The sequence below is a fragment of the Rhopalosiphum maidis genome, chromosome 3 (genome assembly GCF_003676215.2).
Source record: "Rhopalosiphum maidis isolate BTI-1 chromosome 3, ASM367621v3, whole genome shotgun sequence".
NCBI lineage: Eukaryota > Metazoa > Arthropoda > Insecta > Hemiptera > Aphididae > Rhopalosiphum > Rhopalosiphum maidis.
In genome coordinates this window covers 25,941,418-25,966,858 of record NC_040879.1, presented here as the reverse complement: position 1 = coordinate 25,966,858, position 25,441 = coordinate 25,941,418, and the positions used below count along the sequence as shown (strand labels likewise).

At 28.8% G+C, this 25,441-nt stretch overlaps 1 protein-coding gene across 1 annotated transcript in view; it reads left to right on the top strand.

Annotated features, from left to right (window-relative positions):
• Positions 1 to 25,441, top strand: part of LOC113557281 (ETS-like protein pointed) — a 53,683-nt gene that overhangs the window by 1,040 nt on the left and 27,202 nt on the right. The window contains exons 2-3 of the mRNA XM_026962721.1: positions 2,932 to 3,297; positions 14,603 to 14,888. Coding sequence (XP_026818522.1) covers positions 2,992 to 3,297; positions 14,603 to 14,888 — 592 coding nt within the window. The 5' untranslated portion in view covers positions 2,932 to 2,991. The remainder of the gene's footprint in view (positions 1 to 2,931; positions 3,298 to 14,602; positions 14,889 to 25,441) is intronic.

Here is a 25,441-nt window from a genome sequence, read left to right as displayed (position 1 = left end):
TATTAGATATTTATCACCTTTATACCTCTTTATGTCAAGCATACAGTAATATTTTTGTACATACAAAAATAATTTACATGGTAAATTTATCATAAATATTTTAACTTGCAGTTGAGCAAATTATTTAATTTTTTTATTGAATTATGTATAGAACTTTGGGCTTTGAGGATGTATTTTTAAGATCCTATAATTTATTGTGATAATCGTCTAAATTATATAACTACAGTTATACCTTTATATTTAAAACATTAATAGGCCTCAGGGCCATTGTTTTCATTTGGTTGGTCTTTTTTCGTTAAAATAATTAATTCTTGAAAATATGTCCTCGTGAGCCATCTGATCAACTGGAGGAAGGTAATAGTATAATTTCAATTATTCGTATCTGATAACATTCTCCTTATATTTAACTTATTAATGTTAGTAATCATTCAGGCTCAATATATTTGTATAAGCATTATTCTCTTATTTTTACAGTATTACAAAATAAACTTGGACAAGATAGTGTTGGTTAGGTTAGGTTATCGATGTACAAAATATCAAAGGCTTACAGGATACTTATTGATTGCTGTTATTGCTAGAAAAATAATTAATATTTGATTTGTACACTTTATATAACATTAAATAATATTATTAAATTTAATTATTTCACGAAAACCGTAGGTAAAAAAAATATATTACAAGTGTGTTTATTAATATTATAATTATTAATATAAACGTACATAGTAAAGATAAAAAAAATAAATTAAAAACATTCTGCGATTTACAACGGTAACTATAGTTATAGTTTGTGTTTTGATTGTTCAAAATTACTCCATTCTTATTATCTCGAAATAATTGAAATACTATAGTTTTATCTTCAACTTTTAATTAAACCATCCACTTTATACAACAGCACATTATCGATAAAGCAACTAAACAAATTTAAGCCTATGAAACTGTTCTTTATTATTATTATTTCTTTTAATCAATGGAATCTTCGTCGGTGTGCTAAACTCAAACATATTATGAGTGAAATCCAATAGTTCAAAAAATAAAAAACCCTTGCCCCTTATACTCGTCCCAATAGATTATGCCCGTATATATCGCATAATATATCTCCTATACTACCACCTAGAACGTACCACCTATAAGCATTGTAATATTATATACAACCGATGACGTAGTCGTCCTTCTGCACACCTGCTGCTGCTGGTGCTGCTGTCATGCCAAGTATCTACTCTTTTACACACATACACACACACGTTTACACATACATAAAACATACACACACTCGACCGTCATCTGGGAAGCAGCACAAAAACGGCGTCGTGTGTCGTTTTTTTTTCCTTACAATATCCGTCTACTACGTTCGGTGGGTAGTGTTGTACCCCTCCGTGTCGTCGCCGCCGAAGTCCTCTTGCTCGTTCACTCTATCTGTTTCTGTCTCTCCCTTCTCTCTCTCTCTTTTTCCATGTGTCTGCCGTCTACAGCGATATCACCCATTCAAGTATCGTGTTACTTAACCATGGCGCGTACCCGTACTTACTTACTATGCAGTATGCACTACTACAACCACCACACAGTTGCACCACTAGTACTACTACTTTTCAGCTATATCTCCTATTAGTAAGGAGAAGACTTTATACGTGTGTGTACTATAATCGAGGGAGAGCAGAAGGCCCATAATATATAATATATATAGAGTGCGGAGTGCCGTTTTCCTTACGCGTTGTACGTGCATGCGTGCGTGCGTGCGTGCGTGCATGCGTGTGCAACCGGTCGTCACCATCGTCGTCGTCGTAGACCTAGTCTCTTTCGTTCGGTGACGATAACCCGTCGGGGACGGGGTCGGTGGGGACAGAAACGAGAGACGACCGTGTGTGTCGGAGAAATACACAGAGAACGAAAGGGCGGGCGGAGAAGCAAACTAATATATATAGCCGAGCATGTGTGTGTGTGTGTGTGTGTGTGTGTGTGTGCGATGGTAGACAGGAGAGATTCGTGGGAGAATAATGTTATGGCTAACCGAGCCGCCCGCGTAAAAAAGGGATGTGTGCGTGTGGTTTTTGGAATATTATGCTTATTACTTATTGTGTACTACAAGAGGCGACGGCGACGAGTTCTTTGTGCCGAAAAAAAACCCACAACGCGTTTCGCACCCGCTGATAGATTGTTGATTTTGTTTGCGCAAATGCACCGCTAATGTTGCATACCAAAATATATGATCTGTTACTCTTATTATAATAATTACACACTCAAATACTCAATAATACATTATCGATGACGAAAATATTTAAATTGTTTTATTTGAATGACAATGAAGGCATTTTTTACCTTTCTATATTATATACAGAGTGGGATACATAATACTTTCATGTTTTCCCATAAGACTAATACAGAAAAACCACAATTTTCCATATTTATACCCTTTGTATAATAATGTGTTCTATATTCATTTACAACGACGTAAGGCTATTGAATTTTATTTTTATTAAACTGTTAAAAACACAAGGCAGCAGTATAATGTTATAAAATCTTACCAGAAAACTCGATAGTTAATATATATCTAAGTTTTTAAATTATTTACTTATCTAATATTCATAGGTTATAAAATATACGAAGTGTTTGGTCATTTGTTTTTTATGTACTTATCTTGTATATTCTTTTATTTGTCTATGAAAGTTATATGTATATTTATGTAATCGGATTAGTAGTGTAGTAATTCCTTTTAATCTTCTAATACTTTTACTTATTTAAAAGTTTTCCTTATAAAATTGTGCACAGTAATAAATGAAAAGATTTTAATGATCATTTTCCAATATTCAAATGCCAACAAAAATTAACTATTTTTTATTACAAATCTTTTCAACAGTTACTTTTTTTAAACTTATATTCTTATATTATTAATAGTCATTAATACGATAGTTGTACTAATTTTATTTTATTCAACAGGTGAATAATTATACCACCGGTGGTCACTAAAAACAGTGGCTAACACCGGGTTAGAGTAGTATGGACTCTGACGAAGACTTCAAACATTATTCGTCGTGCTATTACGACGACGACACAGATCGAGCTTTTTATCCAGAGAACGCACAACATCAACATCAATTAGGTACTAAAAGTTGGCTCGACTGTGACAAAACACCAGTAGTGACTCATCAACAATCTCAGTGCCTGCCACACCAGAGAATAATTGAAAATATTGTGACATCATCAAATAAAGTTCGTAATAGTAAAAGCGTAGAACGATGGACTAGAAATACTGAACTATCTAGAGATTTAACGTGTGATGTAGACGCCTGTTCTCTACGTTCAGTAAGTACATACTCATTTTGATTATTTAAATTGATAGTCAACAACTGGTTATCTGTTGAGTAGCTTATACTTCACAATTTAGACAAGTTTACCGAAATTTAAGATCGAAAAACTTATAATTGTTTCTATTAGTTGGTAGTAACTATGTAATATACATGCATATATATATCAATAGTAATGAATACTAATCATAAGTATAACTTTTAATAAGTATTTAAATATTTAAAGTGTTTTTATTGTACTTCTCATTATATGCTTTTATTTACACAGTAAATTTTAAAATTAACTTTTATATTATACTTATTTTTTATCAATGTTATTTTGAACCTGCCAATGATTTTAGTATTTCACTAATAACAATTATTTATAAGAGCATTAATACTAAATAGTATCATTATATTCAATATTAATTATAAATACATTGATATGAGATCAATTTTATCATATTAATTTACATTATTTTATCTACTACAAACTTTATTTAATAAAGTAATTTTGCTTGTAATTATCGAATTGTCCAATTGCGACTTATCTTTATTATTTAAATATAAGTATTGTCCTCGTATATTGAAGGCAATTAAAAAAAATTATTTTCGTAATAGAATTTAAACAATGCCATAATATCATTGTATTTAGTCATACAATAAGGAATAAATAATTTATTTTTTACCAATTATGGTTCTGAGCAAATCGATAAATATGTATTGATTTTATGACTTCTTTGCGATTATTTTTTTTTTTTTAAGTCAGATGTAGGAAATCTGGTCCCAGATCAGAATCAGATTTCAATAATATATCGTTGTTATAAAATGTATTGTTATAACTTTATAACTTATAATACATCATTATTCTGTGTAGTTGAGTAAAGTTAGTTGAGTTTTATAATTTGTTATTTTTCTCGTTACCCGTTGAAGTTTGCGTAATTGCGTGATAACTGCGTTATTTATTATATATATGTGTGTGTGTGTGTGTGTGTGTGTACGCTTGAGTGATTATTTCGATTAATTATTCTATATTGACGTGACGAAACGAGATGGGTCATATATTTTATTGTCATTCAGTATTATTAACTTAAGCTTGTTAATAAATTATTTACCATCAGGTATGTAGGATTCTCTCAAGGATAGTTCTCATTAACCCCAATTATAAAGTTTAGTTATTGTACCACCACTGAACCTATTGTTTAGATACATGTACCTATTTCTACAAAAATATTTTTAATTCAGATACAAAATAGTTAAAACAGTTTATATCTATGCATTGCATACATTAAACTGTAACAAATTAATGTATAATGTATCATTATATTATATATATTATTTTGTCGGATTCTAATCTTCCTACTTCCAGTTTGGTTTAAAATATACATTTTAAGATAACAATAATTCATTTTGAAGGTTGGAAAATAATATTTTTCTATTTCAAGTTTTTAAAAGCCAATTAAAAAATAATAACTTTTTATTGTTTAATTTTTGTAAATAATTATTTAAAAAATCAATAATAAAGTGAATAAAAGAAATTTGGTTTAAAAAGTTAAAATTTAAAATATAAAGGATTTTTTCTCAACTCTTAAAATATACATTTTGCTAAGTTTCATAATCATGAATCATGATAATACTTTATAAATTATAATGTTCAATAAGTTATTTGTATTATTATTTTAATATTTACGTGACTAAATGTATATTAACTTCTGCGACTATAGTCCATCCGGTGCTGATGGTACTGTGTGCATCCGGTTTTTCTATCTTCATTCACCTGACCGTTACTTACAGGAAGTATTGTAGGAATAACAATAATAACAACGTATACACGCCACTTATTTTGACGATTGTTATTATTAGATTCTTAAAAAAAAATTAATATGAGCAAAGGAAACGAACGATGATTCTTTAGCGTTGACAATAAAAACAACGTAGACAGTAGCAACGCAACAGATGATATAGAAAAATCAAAAGCGGGAGTGAAAAAGATTTATTATTGTTATCAGAAGGGTACTAAACTAAACCGGCCGCATCCATCCCTATATATTAAGTATATTATAATAGTAAAACAGCGGCGTTACGGTCTCTTCAACAATCTTGTAGTATTATAATGTCTTGTTGTTATTATTACAACGGCTATGATACTAATAATGTGTTCCGCCGGCGCGAGAAAAGACATTTCCGGTTTTTTAAATAACAATCACTATAGAATAGCGACATTTAACTCGTTAAAAAAAAAATAATAATAATAAAAAAACGAAATTATGATGTCGGGGGCGACTCATTTAATCTTTAGATCTTCAGTTTATGTGTATCAAGTGGGTACTGGGTACTAATAATAAAAATAACGCTGACGAAAGAAAAAATCATTTGTTATTATCATGCATAAAAAAAATGTATATCATATTCTATACGTTGCTAGAATATATGTATTTAATTTTGAATATATCTATTTAAACATAAATATATTTATAAGCACAATCTATATCACCCTAGTAGATACGTAGCTGTGAAATAAAATTGACGAAATTGCTATACCAAGAAGTTTAAAATTTAAATATATTGTTTGTGCTGTCTGTAGTAATTTCCAATTCTCGTAGTTTTGTCTCGTGTAATTTTGTATTTGGTCCAATAATTGAATAATATAGATTGACTGATAATTCGTATTTCATCAGAGTCCAGAATTTTACGCAACAAATAATAATTGTACTCATGGTGTTGTATGTATAATTTATTGATTGTTATTTTCTTCATTTTTCAAATTCGCCTGAATAATATTACCAAGGTATGTTAAACAATTTTTCGATCAAGGGTGTCATTGGTATCTTTATTGTAAAATACCCATGTATTAGCATATTTTGTGTCTACACGTATTATTATTATTATATGCATTGTGACGGAGGTGGTGGTGGTGTTGTCGATGGTGGACGATGATAGTAATGGTGGCGGTGAATAATAATGAATGGATCTTTTAATATACACGTTACGTACATGAATAATCTCGGTCTCTAAGGGTATTTTATATTTTCTTTGTTTTACATGTCTGGACGATGAGTAGTTTACATGAGCTGTACACGCAATGAATATTAAAATCTCATAGAATTTTGATGGATTCAATAATCGTTAATCCCATGAATTTCAATCATGTTATTTTGTTATTGTTTTAAACCGTATAGTTATATCTATGAAATTTTAATATTTTATATGTACCAAGAACGACAGAATATATTATATTATATTAGAGTATTCGATGCCTCGAATCCTCAAATGAAATAGTGTTTCTTATATTATAAAATTCAAGTGATATTAATATATGTTGTCTTCAACAATAATATTATATAACTATTATTATTTAATTTAAATTGTGGATAGTTTGATTGAAATAAAATTCCATGAATACAAAAAGATTTTAATTATAAATTAAACAAAAATAACATTTCTTATCTTCAGTGGTGAAAGGGTGCGTTGATGATGGTTATTCAGTAGAAACAGCTGTGATGACTGGGTAACGACTCCTACACACAACCAGAGTACCAGACACCGCCGTTGTTACAGACTATAGTTGTAATGCTGCTTGCTGATGCTGCAGTGTTCACAATATGCGTTTGCGTTTTATTTATATAAAATATTTAACTCTCCTAAATCGTACAGTTCAATGAAAATAACTCTTTTAATATTATGTTATTCGTTTATTACATACTATTATTGTAATATTCAAACAAACTTGATTCTCTATTTTAATTGATTATAAAATAATCGGTTCACTTCGATAGTCCCTCGAAATCATACCTATTACTTGGAAATCGTGTTAATGGAATTGTGATCATTCCATAGTTAATAATAATATAGAACTTTATAATATTATTATCAAATAGCCTTTTATCGTATTATTAGTTATATTACATAATTATATTACCTATTCACCTAAGATTAGTTTCACTTATATTATTCCTGTTATAATATCATAATATAATAATGTTTATATTAATATGTAAAACGAGTCTTGTGTGAAACACATAACGAGCGACTATCTGTATAGCAACAGCAATAACGTTGCTCACACACACTTGTATAATATACGTTTACAGTTGGATTGCAGCCAAGTTCCGTCGAATTTTCATTATTTAGTCTCGCTTTAAATTCTGGTGGCGCTGTGACGATACTCCTGCAACTGCATGTAATTGAAAATAATTATAAAATAATAAATATTTTATTTTAAGATATAAACATAAAACTATCAGATAACGAAAATATCTCTTAAAATTTGGTGTTTATTTTTATTTTTTGTTAAATATATAGATTAAAATAATAATATTTTTTTTAAATAATCGTTATCTAACCAACACCAAACGTTACAGTAACTACGGAGTATTTAAATTATTATGTTAGTTAAGCGTGGGCTTTGGAGGTGGTAGCGATAGTGTTGTATAGTGTGTAGTTTCGTTATGATCAAGATGGGTACTATTTTTAGAATACATAGCATACATATACATAAGTATTCACCACCTATGTACATGTATAAGCTTATGCATGCGTATTAAATGTGTATACAATATATTATTATCGTGGCTATCATTAGACATTATATAGAAGTTTAGAACTATAGAACATGGGTAAACTACGAGTAAACTTGGTTGCAATATTATGTATTATTTTTATTCTCATTTATTAGTATAATATATACACTGTTGTTCACTAGTTTGGATAATATTTCTTTCTGCTCAGTATGTTTATAATATATTAGATAGCATATTATACGTTTATCGAAGATTTTTTTTTTCATTATTATTTTATGGAATTTATTTGAGAACTGTTTTTTGGTTACACTATCCAGAACAGTTGATCTTCAATAGTTTATAATAAAAAACAAGGTTTTTAATCACCATAAGCATAATAAAGAACGAGCGCCACCACTTCTGTCTTCCAGCTTATTTGTAAAATGAAACGCCCGTTGGTGTCTAATATCTGTTACATGTGTTTTCTCAGTATTCTTCTCCGTTTTTATATACAAGGATTGTTCATTATGCTGTAATAGTGGTCGTATAGTTTGTATGATGATAACCTATTTTACTCTTTTGACTTTTCGTGTTATGGTGTTTGAAATTTCTGTTATATTAATCATGTACATATATATATATTTTTTAAACGTACGTGTTAAAACTAATATAATTTTTTTCCACTCTATAGACGATTAAAACAATAATATAATTTTAACACATTCGTCATCATTAATAGCGACGAACTGTGGACTAGCTATTAAATAAACTGAAAATATACAAACAATGACAGTAAAGAAAAAAAATAGACAAAAAAATATAATAATTTGCTTGTGTTTGCTGACCAACAGTTTTGATTCGATACGTTGCTACTATATCGTGTATATTATATTACTCACTGTAAAATTATCTCATTTTTCCATTTTCGTCAATCCGCCTACTTTTCGTGCGCACACTTTTATTACACAGTTTAATAATAATATTATTCATCCATTCTTTCGGTTAATTTTAGTGACAAAGCTCCTTCGGCTCGAGCAGTGGTGGTAATTCAATTAAATCAATTCGTTCCCAGCAACCGAATCAACTGGGGCCAAAGGCCGCCGAGCACACCGGTCATAATAATATTATTATAGGGGACCTCACGACCCATCAGTAGTTTCTGCTACTAGGATTTTTTTTCAATTACGTCCCGCCGTGTCCTTTCCATCAAACCGGACCGCGTCCCGTTTAATAATTATAACCAACTCGGTCGTGTTTAATTTCGTCGTCGTCATCTCGTCGCTTCGACCGTTTTTTTGCTAGACAAAATATTTTTAAAATGAAAAAAAAATCGGCTCATTACATAATATGAGATGATAATTCTATCCGAGCATCCGACCACCGACGGGTAGTATCGTTTATACCTGCATAGAGTAGGTAATTGTATATTAATGTATTAATTTAACGTATTGAGAATAGTTTTATTTTCACTCTTCCGTTGTGCACACACACATTCACACATACACACATGCACAGGTGGTCGGCGGCCAACTAGGAGTATTTTTTTTTCGTTCATTCATTCATTCATTCGTCGTTCGTTCGCCGCGTTCATTCATCGGGTTCGGGGCGGCCTACTCCTTGCCGTCGTCGTCGTTGCCGTCGACGTTCATTCATTCATCGCCGCCGCCGCCACCGCTCTCGCACGCACTCGCACGCATCGCCTCCGAACCCCCTCCACCTCCTCTTCGACCGTTCGCTACGCTCTTTTTCACCATCCCGTTTGCCTGCGGTCCGCCGCCGCGCTCATGAGAGCAGCGTTCTCTCTCTCCGAACACACGCGGCGGCGGCCACGGTCTAGGCGGCGACCGCGGTGTTCTACATTATTTTCTCTGCCTTTGCATGTGTGCGTGTGCGTATGTGTGTGTGTGCGCACGTTTCACACGCTGTATACAGAGCGTGCGCACGCGCACTCGCACGCACACGTTCCCACACACTGCAGCAACGACGGCGGCGGCGGGGCAGCTGTTGTTCATTCATAGAGTTGGTAGTAGTTGTCCGCCGACCTTGTTCTATCCCTTCTTTTTTTTTTATTCAATTCCCCCCCCCCCCCCGATATTCTTCGTGTGTAACGTTTTTGTGTATTATTTTATTATTATTATCATTATCATCATTACACACACACATATATATATATATAATATAATATTTTATATTATTTACGTGCTAGAGCGCGTGCGTGAGTGAGTGTGTATGTTGTATGTGTGTGTGTGTGTGTGTGTAATACACGCAAGGTGAATTTGACCGCACTACACAATAACGCGTCTATGTGTATAATATAATATATGTATTATAGTATATTATACGACCTGCTGCTACAGTTGTACCAAGCGCGACATACAACTAAATATGCTTCCACTACGACACACTATACATAATGATATTATGTGTATGTATAATATATATATATATATATTGTACGTATAATATGCATAATGGAATCGCTCCTGTGTTCCTCGTGTCTTAAATGTTATATATATATATATATACGCGCTTATATGGCGGCGATAACGGACAGGTACCATGCAGCCACCGCCGCGCGCCGCAGGTTAATCGAAATATTATCCCAAACGACTTTGTAGTGCATTTATTATTATTATTATCATCATCATCACTATCGCTATTTTGAATAATATAATATTATAATGTTAATATTATGGCCCGCGTCGCGTATTGTTTTTAATGAATAAAATCAATGGTCTAGACTGAAAAATTACATCCAATTTAAACAATTAATTTTGTTTCGATCTACCGATCAAATACCCCTAGAGTCGACTTTTTACATTTTTTTAGAAAGTTTAAATTTACACCACACTAATTATGCAATGTCGGGACATTCGCATTTCGCGCATACGTTGTGGAAGGAATTTTTTAATTGGAACATTTTTTTTTCGAAAAATAAAAATTATCTCATATGTGTACTAGTAGAATTATTTACCGTAATAGTGTATTATTGTTGTATTTGTATAATATTATATTATCTGTAATTATTGGTGTTTCTATATAAAATACTATTTAAAACATTTCCTATAAAACAGTTTTTAACAAAAAATATTTCAATTATCTTATTTTTATTTTTTTACTAGTTTATCTATAAAAAAAACTAATATAGGTCGTTTAGAAAACCAAATATCAGATACATGAAGTGTCACCACGGACTAAAACTGAAATAATAACAAAATTATATATTTTTTATTTATAGTAGAATATAGTAGTGTATAAATGTATACATTGACCATGTTATGTTATTCGAAAAGTATTTTTAATAACAATTACGAACCAATTTCACAATTTTGTATTTATATTTTATGGTATTTATTAGGTTTTAATAAAAAAAAAACACCATCTTACAAATTTTTCCAAATAATCATAAATGTATAATATTTGTTAGTTATAACTTTATTATTATATAATATTACTTTTACTTTAATATTTTTGTAGGTACCTATTTATTTTATATTTTTTAACTTTTTTATTGCTGTTTGTTTATAAATATATTTAAATAATAAGTAATGAGTAATGCGTATACAAATTTAACCAATTTTGATACACATGAAAATCAGAAAATTATATACGTAATTATACATTTCTAGAATATAATTCTTTAAATCATAAGTTTATTAAATGCTGAATCGCAAAAAACTAACACTAATAAGTAATAACCATTAAAACTAAATTTACATTTATTATGAATTGGTTATTACATTATCTATCCTATCAATGAATATTGAATAATGACTGTTATAAATAATACATATTTATTAAATACATAAAAAATCTATCCGTGTTCTGTTTAGGTCACTAGCGATTTTATTAGAATACATTTTATGCTAAAATCTATCAAAAAATTGTATTAAAATTTAAATAGTAAATTTAAAGGTATACTGAGGTTAAATTAAAGTATAAAATTAATTTGTTTTTATTAAATGTTGTATAAATAATTCTAAATTAGATTCTAAATTATTTTTATAGGTTGTATTAAAAAAAAAAATATTAAACGAGCGTCTGTAATAGTATTTTTTGAATGATAAAATGTATAAACTAAAAATAGTGATAAGAACGTTCTGTTTTACAATGAGAGTATTCAACACCGTATGGCGTATAATATGTATAATATAATAATTAATAGAAATGTTTATTATTATATATCATAATATAATATACATATCTGTATAATAATTATTATGTTTGTTACTTTTTTTTTATTCTGTACCATATAATTTCATGAAGAAATATCAATATAGTATTATTCACATAATGTAGGTAATAATACGGATTAACAACCATAATATTTTTGGAGCGCTATGTAGGCGAATGTCTCTATAGTGCTATGTACTCCGTATTATAATATATATAAACTTAAATTACCTATATAGATATTATTCATATTAGGCTTATGTTGCAACATAATTATAACTAAAGAGTCGAGAGCGTGTATTTTACATGCATAAAATTATATTATTCAACAACATAAAGCACTTTTGTTTTAATTTTTTTTCGCCGCTATGGTTAATCTTATAATGATGTATTTAGTCCGTCAAGTCTTAATATACCCATTGTTTATACTACGAATTATTTACTAACCTACAATATTAGTTCGTAGTTCATACCTCTATAAATCTTGTTGATCGATTAATGTTATATATATTATCAGTATCATAATATATATTTATGTTTATTATATATTATATGTGTATTTTTTAAATATAACACGCGCATATTTTTGAGGTTTTTTTACCCTCGTTTTTTTTCACTTCGTTGTTTGATTAATGTTTTTAGGTATAAGAAAATTATAATATTTTACCTTAATGTGAAATCAATTTAAAGTTAGAACTTTTTGTTTATTCTAACAATTAAAATTAAAATCTATCCAATTATATTAATTTTATTATATTATATAAAATTAAGTACCAGTAAACAATATTTAAAAACAATCTAAACTAGAAAAAGTAAATTACCTAAGTCTTTATTATTTGTAATATTTATCTGTAAAGATTTAATTTTTATAAGTAAAAATACTTTACAATGTTCACACATAGAATATAGTGGTTAATAGTTTGATGGGAATTGTAAACACTAGTAATTATATAAAACGTACTACAATATTATTTTTCATAACATCAAACTTTGTATTATAATTACACCAAATTGTTTTTCAATTTAATGAAAAAAATTTTTATTTTAAACATTAAGCCATTTTAATTTAATTATATTAATATTGTATTATAATTTTGTATTGTATATTTCTTAAATCTTTGTACACGATTTTCTTTATTATACAATTTTGTAGGAGTCACTTTATACCCTCTGAACTCCATATAAATTTTAAAGTTGGCTATTCGTTCGCTATCAACTGTTGAGATGATATTATATGAGCTGTAACGTTGATTTTTTTCAATACCTTATTATTAAAGTAATGCGGCATGTATAAGTTATATTTATTTGAAATAGATACCTAAACCTCTTAGTGAAATTAAAACATAAAAAAAAAAAAAATACAAAGCTACGTTACAGATAATATTTTCATCTTTTAATTCGATAATAGGTCAATCAACTATAAAATATTGACCTGAAGACCAATGTTGGTCCTACAAAAAGTATAAATTTGCTTTATTGCTCGTATTTTGATAGACAGATAACAAATTGATGTGGTGCCATCCTTTCGATATGCATCATATAAATTATTGGATTAACATACAAATAAAACAGTTTATTAAATTCAAAATAATAATATAATTAAAACTACCTATTTTGAACAGTCAAAAACCATTTGTAATTTATGATCGTTTAACCACTGATTACCATTGATCAATATAACATATTTGTTCAACATAATTTTAATCATACTTTTCTTTCATACATTTATTTAAATGTTTGTGGAAAAACAGCTTTCATATATTGTATAAATTAATAAAAATGCTCATATTATTATAAATAAATAATATAAATTTGTATCAAACATGTAAGATCGCAGTGATTAAATGTTACATATGTAATATTAATCGTATATAGTAATTAATAAATAATAATAAATATATAGTTTTTTAAGTGTTCAAACAAGAATTTGTTTTGTTATTTGTCCTTAGGTAGATTTACTATTTATTATATTATTGTTTTCTAGCCAATAAAGGCCGTCACATAATAGCTCAATAGTAAATACGTACTAAACCAAACCTAAAAATCATTAAATCATTGTGATTTTTACAGTGATGGAGTATAGAATTAATTATCAAGTCAATGTTAGATCAGGAGGATACAATAAATTAGGATTATTAATATAACTATTTATTACATTTATAAGCTTATAATACTTGTACATTACTACAGTGGTTTTCAACCTTTTTGGGTCCACGGCTCCTTTGGATTTTTAATCAAATATACGGCTCCCTTACGAATTATGATAATAATAAAAAACAATTTTTTACAATTTTATTTTTAGTTTATACTACGGACGCTCCCTTGATATAATAACCGACGACGCCCCTGGGAGCCGCGACGTACAGTTTGAAAACCACTATCACTACTATACTGTACAGCAATATATTTTTCACCATTTACAAGACTATTCGGTTATTTTACTAAATATTACATAAAGATATATACATGTAGTAATTAAGGCAAAATCTTATGAATTACATTTTTAATTTATCATAAAAATCGTTAATTTATAACTTATTGATGAATAATCTATATTTAAAAAAGGCATTATACTATTTAAAATTATTAATATTAAATAAAAAATAACTTAAATAATAATTTCTAATCAAAAATTATCAATTATGTTTATAGGACATGTCTTCTGGAGGTGAAGATTTTCAAAGTAGCCCAAATATGATGCCATCATCTGTATCTTCAACAATCATGTTGAACAGTAATAGTAGTACAAACGATATGAATGGAGCTGTGACTAGTGAAAATAGTTGCGGAGGACTTGTAGTTATTAAACAAGAACCCAACACATTGCAAGATTATAAAAGCATCTCAACCAACTACAGTAATAACACAACAGAAGGATGTAATATGCTTCAAAAAGTACCATCGCTAAGTGATCTTTCCGATCCAGAAAACTCTTTAGGTATGTACTTAATATATTAAAACTATTATTTTCACTAGATTTTTTTCTCTGCTAACGGCAGTATAAATCGTTTATAGTATAAGTATATGACTATTATTATAGTATTTAGTATTGCAAATAGTATTATTAAATGCTCAATATTATTGCTGTGTTTAGTCGGTCAAACATTATATCCAGAACTTTATTTTATGTATCAAGCTATAAATCAATTAAGTTATATGTGAGATAAACATATAACATTTTTAGATTGAAATTACAATTTGTTAACCATGGTTCAATACAGAAAAGTTCCTGTGTGAACCTATGTTATGGAAAATATAAATAACCAAATCCTACCGGTTTCGGGCGATGCATATATTTACGATATAAGTTAACACTTTATTGAATGAGTAACATTTGATAATATAATATAGAAAGTAACAGAGTGTTTCATATTTTTTTCCGTGTTTAATCATTGCCATTCTTTTTTATGACCTATTAAATGTAAATTATGCATAAGTATTCCAGTTTTAAAGATATTATTGTCAAAGTAAAAATTGAGAAACAGTATATTTCATAAACGTATATATCCATAAACTTTATGACATAAAAACACGCATTAGTATACTTATGCTATATAGTATATTTTAATATATTATAAATATATAGATGGGTAATTATTAATTTGTAAAATTAGTGGTAGACATATAATATATTAATATAAAAATATAAAGAGTAGGTACTTGTTACTCCCACGTCCTTTCATTCCAGACCTGTATAGTAATTGGGTGAGCGGACAATGTCTCCTCTGTGTTTATTGTTTGCCCCTCGAGCTAAACAATTAACTTAATCATTTTTAAATAATATATGATAGTTTATAATTTATATCGTATAATATATAGGTTAATATTTATAGTTAATAATTTATAATTTATTTTAATAGTCCCTTTATCTACTCTCCCTGCAATTTTAGGCTGGTTATAAGTTCATTATATACTCCAACTATATGATGGTATAGGTACTTACAGATTGTTATTTTAATAATAATATTACGTAGATACTTTAATTTGACTACCCCACTTGAAAATAATTTTCGGGTGAATTAGAAAAAAAAATGTTCAGTCGATTTGTAAGTACAATATTGTAAAATATTTTTTCATATTGCACATCTCTAAAAATATAATACCTATGACGACCACTGAATTTTTTATTTTAAAGTCCTCTGCGTGATCAGATATATTTTAGCTCTAAATTAGCATATTTTTAAATATGCTTAAAATAAGTCAGTTTTTTCAAAACGTTGATAATATTTATGCTAATTTATTATTATATATCATACACTCAATATTATATACCTAATATAATATTATGTTATATATTATACCCATATACCCAACAATTGAATTATTTGAGCAGAACATTCCAAACCTTTGCACTAAACTTTGATAACATTTTCAGTATATTGATATATGTTATGTAACAAAAATAAACGATTTTAAGTAGGTTTAGTGATTCATGTTTAAATATTTACACTAATTAACTATATAAAGTGTATACTGAAATCTACTTATTCACCTATCTAAATATTACAGGATACACCTACCAATCTGTTTGTTTAACAATTACAAATTATAGTTATGTTGTGTTACCCATAGATATCGTTGATAATATTTACACAGAAAAATTGTTTTGTACGTTTGAAACTGTTATAAGGGAATGGAGGAGTGTTTCGAACGTGGCATTTAATTAAAATTACAATTAAAAACGGTCGAATAATGAGTAGAAATAGTAGAATAATGTACATATTTAGTCAAATATCAACGTTTAAAAAAATATTAAGATACAAATACAAATTTTAATTATGGAAAATCGTAAAAAAACGATTATCAAAATATGCTGTTTTCTTTAATGTTATAAAAATATGTCAATAATGAATATAACTCTCTACAGTCTACACCCGCTTATTAAAGGGTTTAATATCGGCAATTTTAATATATTTTTGACAAAATTAAAATTTTGATTCTTAAATATATTTAAATATTTCTTCAAACCACCCTACTTACAAATGGACAATGGTCCCATGTCAGTATCGTTATTGATTGTCACGCTTAATTACGAGATTATTTTATAAACAAAAATAGGTTTTGCACGAAAAACAATTATTCTACAATAAATACTGGGTAAATAAATATATAGATATTTATTAAAACGACAATATTTACTGTAACGTAAACTAGTAGTTTAATTTATTTTATGTATGTATAACTAGTACAAAACAAATTGTCATTGTTTTAAAATCCATTATTATTATATTTTTTGAACTTTTACAGTTTTTTTATATTATTATATCAATGATGATGAGAAAATAAAAAAGTTACAACGAAAATATTGTCGATTGTAACGTGTATAAATCTGGCTTCACAAAATCTCAACTATCATTGACTATATTGTAGTCCGAGTTTATTTTTCGTACAGTTTTGACAATAATGATTTATGAGTGTGCAGCGTCCTCATAACAAAAACGGCGTCAATGAAGGCACACGTTGCTTCGAGATCAAAGCCGAATGCGTTTTCATTGTGTCCTTACGAAAGGTATAGATAAGAAATCTCACTGACGTCTTTTCGGTATTATAATATATTTATACTACACTGCAATGTGTAAACTGTAGTAAAGTATAAAATGTGTCGAAATTATCGCACTTTTATCGCGTTCATTTTCTTATTCATGGCACTAAATACACAGCAGTGACGAAAAGCAGTCGATAGATCGATTTTTTTTTTTACTCGAAAACGAAAAACTAATAAAAGCTCGAATATCGTTTAAAAAACAGCACTGGCAAAACGATCATTACGATTTATAAATAATTATATTTTATCCATGTATATGGAAATTAGGCATACATTTATAACCCAATCTAGCTGCCCGAATAAGACTTAAGCCATAGGTCAAAATACCGTAACGTGCGAATGAGTTACATGTATAGTTTCGGTTGTATGTACGTATCATTAGCGGTCGTTTGCCGCCATGTCCACGTGACGGGTTTCTAAATCCACGATGTACCTACCCACGTAAAAATCAAAATTTTAATATTACAATATCGTTGTAAACGACGTGTTTTATTGTCCGTGTTCGCGAGTGACGCGCGTACCGCGACGACGACGACATAGTGCTGCCATCTATCAGGCTTCGCTCCATCTACGCACGCAACGCTGCCTGTCGGTTTGTTTTCTGTCCGTGTGTCGGTATCTGGTTAGGCGTTTACTACGCAGATGGCGCCCGTCTATTTAGGTCCGGCAATCGGGTTGCGCTATATTCACATAGGTGTACCTATTTATTATATATTTCGTTCTCGCGAGACCCGTAACGTATCAATAGAACGAATCCGCTGTCGGACGTCCGCGAAATCGGCCCGACGTTGTCCCTACAACCGATCCGTCGAAACCGCGTTGTTTTAGGATTACAAATACATTTACAATATTACACACACCTATCTCCGTACACCGCACTACGATATTGACGGTAAATTATAATGACAAATCGTAGCACACGATGCGCTCATTGACATGCGTAACGGTAGCGACCGAATATATGCATTACATATACACAGTGACTAACCATAATATATTATAATCGTATATATATGCGAGGTTTGCGCAGATATATAATATTCACTAATAGTGACGTGCCGAGAATAACGACGGATAGCGTTTTTATATTGTTATTGACCATTTCCTGTCGGGGCTACGTAATAAACATACATACATCGGGCAACATGTTTGTGTGCCCGGGCAGCGACGTTACAATAAGCACGGCAACCAGCGTTCGTGCCTAAACCTCCGTATTGAAATTTATGAACTGTCGTCCCTATTATGTGTAGTATATTATACCGATCGACGATTGTTGTTATTAATGACAAACGTACGCGTCGACGTAAATATTATATACCTATTGTATTTAATATTGTATTGTGACAAACCATTCGGCGAGTGTATACAATACGTATAGTGCGTATCGATAAAATATATATAATAATATTTGTGAAAAACCGTTTCGCGCAACAAGGATTATCCCTCGGGCTCGCATACAGACGCAGGTATTTGAGAAATCAAATTTATGTTATACATCGTGTATAACACGAGAGTACAGATATGACCGGGGCAATATTTCTATGACTGTGCCGTAGCGTTTTTTTTTTTTTTATATCGCTCACATAAAAAGTTACTCGAGTTTGAAAGACTATGGTTTTCAAAACAATAACACTATGTTTTTTTTTTTTTAATTAAATTAATTAAATGAAAACCCTATAACGGCTATAACGCAGTAAATATACTGTATGTGTACATTTGGTTTTTTTACTGTGACTAAAACGCAAATAATTGTTTTACGCGCGAAACCATTTTCCTATACATTATAATCTCATAATTATTGCGCAACAACTAACAATGGTTTTGACATGGGACCACTTTTAAATTAGGTTCATACTTTAAAATAGTATTTACATATTATGTTGAAGATTTGAAGTTTATTTTTTGTAAACATTTAATTAAAATTGTCGATATCAAGCCTCTCAAATAGTGTGTATGTAGTGTGTGGCATTTTCTTAGGACGTTTAATGTCCTCTTAATAATTAATTGTAACGGTATATTATATTAAAGCAATTTAATGAACCTTAATAGGTATTTAGTATACCTAAATAGAACTAAACATAGTACATAGATTATGTTGAAAATACAGTTAAATTATATTTTAGTAGTTAATCAGTATCGTATGTTTCAGCATTGTTCGTATAATAATAAATTTCGATTTAGAATGCGTTTCTCTTTTACAGGAGAAACCGTATTAGTCGAGCATAATAGATTTACATTTAAAGTTAATAGTGAAATATAGAAAAGAATAGTGGTCCTTAGGACACATCCGTCTCCTTATAATGTTTAAGGCTGTTTAGTACGACAAAAAAACTATTGTATATTTGTGTATCATACTATTAATATTTAAAAGGAATAGCAATAATGGCATATAATTAAAGTTTACAAATGTAATATTAAAAATATCCAATAAAAACCACTGTTATTTACTTAAACTATTATCTTTGATATTTTCGTATTTTTATTTCAACGTTGTTATACCATAATACTCATAGAAGACCATTTACGGATATGTATTCATCCTAATTAACTTCAGAAGTACAGTCTAGATTAACTGTAAAGTACCTATACTAGCGACTACCTATTATGGTAAATTCGTAAATATATAATAATTATAATTTGTAATACCTACAGGGTATAATCAACTAAACAAAATCAAAAATAAATCGGAGTACTAGATCAATTATAAAGTTTTACTGTTATACTAGTATTTATAATTAGTGTTATTACTTTATTAGTTACTTAGGGTATATTTTTTGAAATTTAAAATTAATTTTTGTATCTAGTTCCTATTTTTTTTTTTTTTATGTATGTATAGTTTCCTACAAAATTGTTGTTTTTTTTCATGAAGGGGGGATTAGGGGAATTAGCAGCTCCTAATAGGAATTTAATAACAAAATTAATAATTTATTCAATTAACGTTATAGTGTTACCTTATATATTTCTAACAGCTAGAGGTACTCCACAAAATGTGGGTCCTTGTATTTTGCTCTTCTAAACTTTAAATACTTAAAAAATAACTTGAGAGTTATAAATTATTAATTAGGCATTTATTCGAAATTTTATTTTTATAAATATCAAAATGCGTACAAAATTTACTCATATTTTTAAAAAACTAATATCATACTTGAAAATATAGCGATAAAAGTATTTTTTTTTGTGTTGTTTTGTAATAGCTTATATATGTTTAAAAAAATATTTCTTGAAATAAATGATTTTTGAGATAGAGAGTGTTAACTCTTAAAATACACCATTCAATTGCATCAAAAAGAGTTATTTTCATCATAATACTTATTATTGCTTAATTATATCCTATATATATCGATTTAGATCATTAATTTAAAAAAAAATAACGAAAAGCAACACGAAACATATTTTTTCACGATTTAAGATATATTATGTTTATTTTTCCATAAATACGTATCAATCTAACAGTAGTCACGCAAAGCTATATACGATGCTGCACCTAATCATTGAGTTTATATAATTTAAAATAAATACAGTATAGGTATAATATGCTAATATTATATTTCTCGTATATATACTAATGTATAGTATATATGTTTCTGATTCATCGCCAAATTGGTACACGGGTTTTTTCTCGTTAATTTACATATACAAATATACACGTTGAATTTACTGCGATTCGCGGCAAATAATACGCATAGATGCGCGCATAGTTACAATAGGCGTTTTATTGAATTTGAATATTTTGTTTTTTTTTTTGTCCGACGTTCCCACGATTGCGAGCACCTGCAGCAGTTCTATTTATTCCCCCCCAATGTAATTACGGCTTCATCGTTACATTATTTTATGGCCGCCCATGTGCACAAACACCAACAGTGAACAAACTATCTTTATCTATTCGTTGTTGTTTTGTGACGACTGTGAGTGGGCGAGTGGATGATACGGTCTAATGGTCACTGTAGCACAGGTATTATATAGATGTATACAACCATCCAGCCAAGCTTGAAAGTATGGTAAAAAGCGTTCATAGTTGATTTAATAATGTTTCCACTTGGAAATTTAAAACAACTATAAATATTCAGTAGAATATAAAATAAGTACTTGATAATTTTTTTTCCATAAAATATTATATAATTCTTTAAATCTATTACGTATTGTACGTTATAAGTTATTACGTTGGTTAAATATATTTTCTTAGTTTCTGCTATTCGTACAATAATATTATACACTTATCACATAAAAACTATAGTTATTTAAACAATGAGTTCATTTTATGACATATTATATTATGCTGGTTAACAAATTATGTCAATGGCAAAATAAAATAGGAACGGTTATTGTATATTATTAAAATCGTGTTGAATTGGGAAAAATATTGTTTTAAAAATATGCTTAGACTTTAGAAACGATTTGAAAAAAAAAATTATCGTTAGGTATTTTAAATACTTAATAAAAGTCCTTCGAGTAAGCACTGTCTTGTGTGATATTGCACTAATGCAATAAATGAATAATTTCTGTTAACCTTTAGCACCTGTTGACTAGTAGCGGTCAAGCGACACGCAATTATGCCCGTGTGCGTGTGAATATAGGGTGCTGAGAAAAAGCCCATGTCTAGCAAATTAATATTATTTGTATCTACCTATACTTCACGTATATACAAAACAGGTGGTTGTTAAATGTTAATTATGAGAGGGGAGTATTATTGATGTATTTTCCCACACTATAATAGAACATTTTGGATGATTTACGTAGGGTTGTTACACTGTTCTGTTTCGGTTTTCTTTTAAAATTAAAAATTCTAATTAAAGATATTATTTATTTCATAGTAAATTTTAGGCAATAAAATATTCACTTTTATTTATCAAAAATTTTCTAAAAAGCTATTTGAAGACATTATTGTATTCTATACGTTTAGTTTGTACTGTTATGTTTTACATCACATCTAAAATATACTAATTTAGATATATAAAATTTATTTAAACACAAAAAATCGATTTTTTTTAAAATTAATTAGTATCTTAAAAATTAAATTACGTGTAAAGCATTCTTATAAACAACACTTTAAAAGTTGACAAACTTGTTGGGTTGGATATGGCGACAGGCGTAGTTAAATTTTCTCTAATAAATAAATTCGTATATTATAAAGTACAAACTATACCGAATTTCGTAACCAGTCCAAATAAATACATGCAACAGTTTCAGAAAAATAAGCATTGGTATAATAACGAATACGACGACTATGTCGATGTTGACCCGGAATTAAAGACCTGTAAGTGAACATTACTATTCGACTATTTATTATTGTAATGTATGCACGTCCTGGAGGTGACACCAACGAATGAGCTAAGCAAGCGAGTCGAATTACGTTTTTATATTTTATTTATGATTCTAACTGTTAGAATCTAACATTATCTACGTCCTTATTTTCAAGCGTTTATAATAATAATACATTATTCTCTAACAACACACACAAAAAAAATTACTAGTGAAAATGATTATAATATGTTGAATGTTAATTAATTATGATTATGATAATTTTTATACTTCATTATTTTAAACATTAATTACATCTTGGTTAATAATAATTATTAAGAGTATCAATGAACGTAATATTCATAATAATATTAAACGTATATAATTAATAAGGCATTTATTTTTATAATATTATGCATTACGTTACAACAACATGACCAAAAAATAAAGTGCAATAATGAAATACACCACATTTTTATTTTTATTATCATTTTATGTTAAATAGGTATGTTTACATTTCTTGGAATATATTTTTTTTTTTTACGATTTCCTCGAAAAATACTGGGAAATTCTAAATAAATAATCAAACAGATAGAAAAATCAAGTTACTGTAGTAAGTGCTGCACTGCTGCGTAACCTATTTCACTGTTCACAAAGTATTTTTTCAAATGAGATGACAAAAAAAAAAAAAAAAACGCCAAACAAAATAAAAATGCATGTCATTGTGTAAAACCGATAATACTGTACCTATTATAATATAGTTCCCTCGCATCATCACAGTTCAGAATCTAAATTCTAAAACTATCGCGTCCTATAACGTAGGAAATTTATAAACGAATTAGTTTGTTGCTACCAGCAGAAGTATAGACTTGAACTTTTCATCTGGGTTCGCCGTTACTCAATTTCTGTTGTTAAACAACACTTTAATATATTACACACGTGATATTGCCCTCTAGAACCCGCGCGGCTCGACCCCACTGGACTATTTACTTATATTTTTAAATGTCTTAATCAACTATCCACGGTGACCTTTTTTTTCCTTCTCTTAGTACGTATTTATTAATCACAGTGTGTGGGTCGTGACCCGCATAATCGTCCTATACATTATTCGTTCATCTATTTATTACTTGTAAATTACTTAATCTGCCACCGCTCCTGAATATACCGTCGTCGACAAGTGCTGAAGTGCCGTACATTATGACTAGATGAATTCGTCGTAATTCATATAGATTGACTGTCGGTAGTCACATGTTCACATGATAATATTATTATTATATAAAGCGTATATATTACAGTCCTGTATAACTTATATATACTTATAGTGAAATGTATATTATGAGAATATATAAAAAACACACATGCACGACGTGCTATTCGGTTCATTTTTTATTTTTATTTTTTTTTAGTACACATATTAGTGAAACTCCTTAGGATCTCAATACTTAACGAAGGTTATTACTTATTATAATAGATATATACTTTTTATTGTTTACATTGAATTCCGGTATTAATTATTAATGTTAATATACACTAAAAGAAAGAAACACGAGAAAATGTTTGAATGGAATTTATGTTTACACGGACAGTTACCTACTCTAAAAGTAAATTGCGTATTATTGTAATGGATGATGTATGTATGTATATATATTATATAGGTTGTTGGGTTTTGTATATTATACGCTCGTGTTTATTGTTGTCTCGCAAGAAAATGTGCATAAGTACACCTATTATCCATTGTCAAGCTGCAACAGGGAGAAAGGGATAGATCACGCAGTGACAGGTAACACGCTTGCACACGTCTCAATTGCATCAGTATCGAACATCAGCTTATAATATATTATAGTGTACTCCTACTTTATTTACCATCATTATTGGTTCATCTTTGCTGTCCAATTGTAATTTTATATGTATACCTTATGCAGTATACTATTATACATTAATACGTTATTATAATATAGCCGTATATTTTGTATTTACCACATACTATAGCTTCTCTTCTATATAATTTATTTTATACACTGTATATTATTAAGTATATCTATGAGGACATTTATATTATCTTTATCGATCATCAGTGATGCTTGAAATCCAAATTTATTTAAAAGTGTGTCCATCGACCGCTCACAATGCCTCAGCCTAGTACCTATACTTAAGAGGTTCATTATAACGTAGTGTTTATATGTATGTTATATATGGGTTCATACAATTCAGTTTTACGTAAAACATTTCCGTATAAATATTCTTCATTTAATTTAATTATTAACAAGAATAAAACAGTTTATTTGCAACGTAATATTATTTTATTGTTATGACTTATGATTGAGTTTAAATGGTACCGGACTAGTGTCCGGCTGTAATGAGAGTGAAATATTATGTTTTATTGTTTCTTTAATCCTTTCTTATCGTAATTCACATAATTATAATTTATAACCGGTATAAAAAGCTAAGAGCTAAGCTAAGAATTGATTATTATATTTAATATTTTTTAGAAAAAAATCGTTTAATTTAAATTTAAATTAAATACAAAGATAATAAGCATATTTATCTAAAAGAAATTCAAATAATCATTGTAATGTATGTATAATACGAGACCACGAATCGTGGGTACATTTTTAATTTTAATAATTGTAAAATTTGTTCATATTTTCAGAATCACAAATGATTTATCCATTATTTGCGATTATCATTAAAGCATTTCATAATATTTT